Raw genomic sequence first — 2411 nt, 5'->3', positions numbered from 1 at the left:
CTAGGTGCGGCGTGGTAAATAACCAGTGCTAAAAGCGCTGAATAATAGGTAGAAATGCACTATAATTTTGGTACTGATAAATAATTGGTTGGGGGAGATTTTGCTTTATTTCCCTTACATACTCTCCGACATCGAAGTGGGGGTCCGCACGCCAGAAAAGGTTCCGGTGCCGCGAATGAATTTCCGAAAAACTAATTTGTATGGGTTTTTGAAAAAACACCCTCATTTGCATACAAACCATCTCTGGGTTTGCATTTAAACGTTGACTTGGTGAAATTTTCAACCCGGTACAGGGTAGCTGACTCGCAGGTGCAGGGTGGGTATTAAACCCGGTACAGGGTAGCTAACCCCACTCGCTGACCTTTAAATTGCATTCCTGCATTAACAAAGTAACGGAATTCCACCATTCCCCACTCCACTTCGGCACTAAATAAAATTGGCTATATACAAATAAAAGTGGGCTTATTACATGCAAAATAATGCATATAATTAACATATTATAACCAGATAAATTAGGCTAATATTAAAAAAGGCAGGTGGGGTTACACCCCTTTTAATAATAATCGACCAGAAATAATACCGACCGGTAAAGATGGAATTATATAAGAAAATAGGCACATAACCCAGGTAATTAAAAAAAGATATTATAATTAATAAATGCCAAAAATTATATAATATTTATAATAAATAATAGAAATAATATAACCGTTTACCAATATATTTAATATAATAAATATATTATTATTAGGGATAATAAATTATTTATAATTTATTTATTACCGTATAAATAAAATCGATTTTAAAATTATTTAGCAGCAATTAAATTTCAATTAATTTTAATATTTATTTAAAAACAGTTATAATTTTATTTTAATTATTAAAAACCTTAATTATTTAATTAAATATTTAATTGTTTTAATCCAGTATATTTTATTATAGAAATAAAATAATATAATATTTTAATTGTAATATTATTATATATAGGCGGTTAATTTATTATTTATAATTTTATTTGTATTTTGGATTTTTTCGTAATTTCCCTGGTAATTTTTTATTATTATATTTGCAAAATTATTAAATCCGCTGCTTTATTTAATTTTTTCAATTTCGCAGTTTTCGTACAATTACCTAATTGCTAAAATATCGATTATAATATTTTTTCAAAAATAATATTTAATTCTACCAAATATTTATATAATAATTTCGAATTTGTGCAAATTATTAATTTTATATTCGGTAGGTAAATTTGCTAATTAATTATTCCAAATATTGTTGCAAAAAATATAATTTAAATTCAAATTATTTATTATTTTATATATTTTATTTATTAAATTACTTGGGGGCTGTTCGTTGTGGGCCCCCTCAAAGAGGGGGTTACAAAACCTTGATTTTCGAAAAAACCGTGGGCCACCCCGCATCAGTTTTTTACCTAGAAAATCGTTAACAATTTAACTTATGCCGAGTGTAATCCCGTTCCATAACAACACAATTGCACTTACCGCAAATATACCTATATCATGACGTCCCCAGAATCTCCAGCTATCTTAGGAGCCCGCATGTATGCCCAATATGTCGAAACTCACCGCAGTAGGGCGGATACCGCGCGGGAGGGCAGATCCAAGCCAGAATCGCTACGATCGTTCTGTAAAAGGAACGGTTACCCGTATTCGAGTACTCAGCGGCATGCTCGGAATCTCCTGATCAATGGCATTCCTAAGATATCGATAAAGCGCAGCGGGCGGCCTTCATTGTTGACTGATGCTGAAGATCAAGCTCTCGTTGCGTATATCATGCAGCTTGATAAACTTGGTGCATATCCCGACTCACAACACGTAATATCTGCGGCCAATCTGATGCGTCAGTCACGTATACCGCCCTGTGGTCCAATTCAAATGAACTGGTACGGCCGTTGGCGTAAAAAACACCCGGAACTGCGACTTACCAAACAACAACCCGTCGAGATTACTCGCCTTAGTTGGGAGCAACAGATCGATCTTGTGGAGGCCTGGTATCGCCGCACGGCGGCTCATGCGGTAGAGCTTGGGATCACGGCTTCAGCGGCCTGGAACGCTGACGAATGTGGTACTAGAATCGGTGTGAGAGATGGCCGGATACCGGTATTGGTCGTGACGAAAAAGAGGCATGAAAAGCCACGCACCGCGGATCCGGCTAACCGTGAGAGTTGTACGTTGATAGGCGGTGGCAGCGCTGTTGGGCAGTCGCTACCGCCCTTCTGTATCTTCACAAAGTGGCCAACGAGCGATTGGCTTGATCTGGATCTGCCTGAGGGTATCGTTTTTACGCGGTCAGAAACGGGGTTTTCCAACGGAGATATCCAGCTCACCTGGATACAGCATTTCAACCGGTATTCGTGGCCAGAAGTTGCTGCCGTGCAATCGATCGGATCTCCC

At 37.3% G+C, this 2411-nt stretch overlaps 1 protein-coding gene across 1 annotated transcript; it reads right to left on the bottom strand.

Annotated features, from left to right (window-relative positions):
- Positions 1–463, bottom strand: MGG_15493 (uncharacterized protein; the record flags this gene model as incomplete). Its single annotated transcript, XM_003713226.1, has 3 exons — positions 1–59; positions 123–191; positions 349–463. Coding segments are annotated over 3 exons (243 nt in total), but the record flags the coding sequence as incomplete, so codon positions are not given.
- Positions 464–2411: the final 1948 nt, after the last annotated feature.

This window comes from Pyricularia oryzae, chromosome 2 (genome assembly GCF_000002495.2).
Source record: "Pyricularia oryzae 70-15 chromosome 2, whole genome shotgun sequence".
NCBI classification, from domain to species: domain Eukaryota; kingdom Fungi; phylum Ascomycota; class Sordariomycetes; order Magnaporthales; family Pyriculariaceae; genus Pyricularia; species Pyricularia oryzae.
Note: the sequence above shows the minus strand (reverse complement) of the source record. Positions and strands in the feature narration are given on the sequence as shown.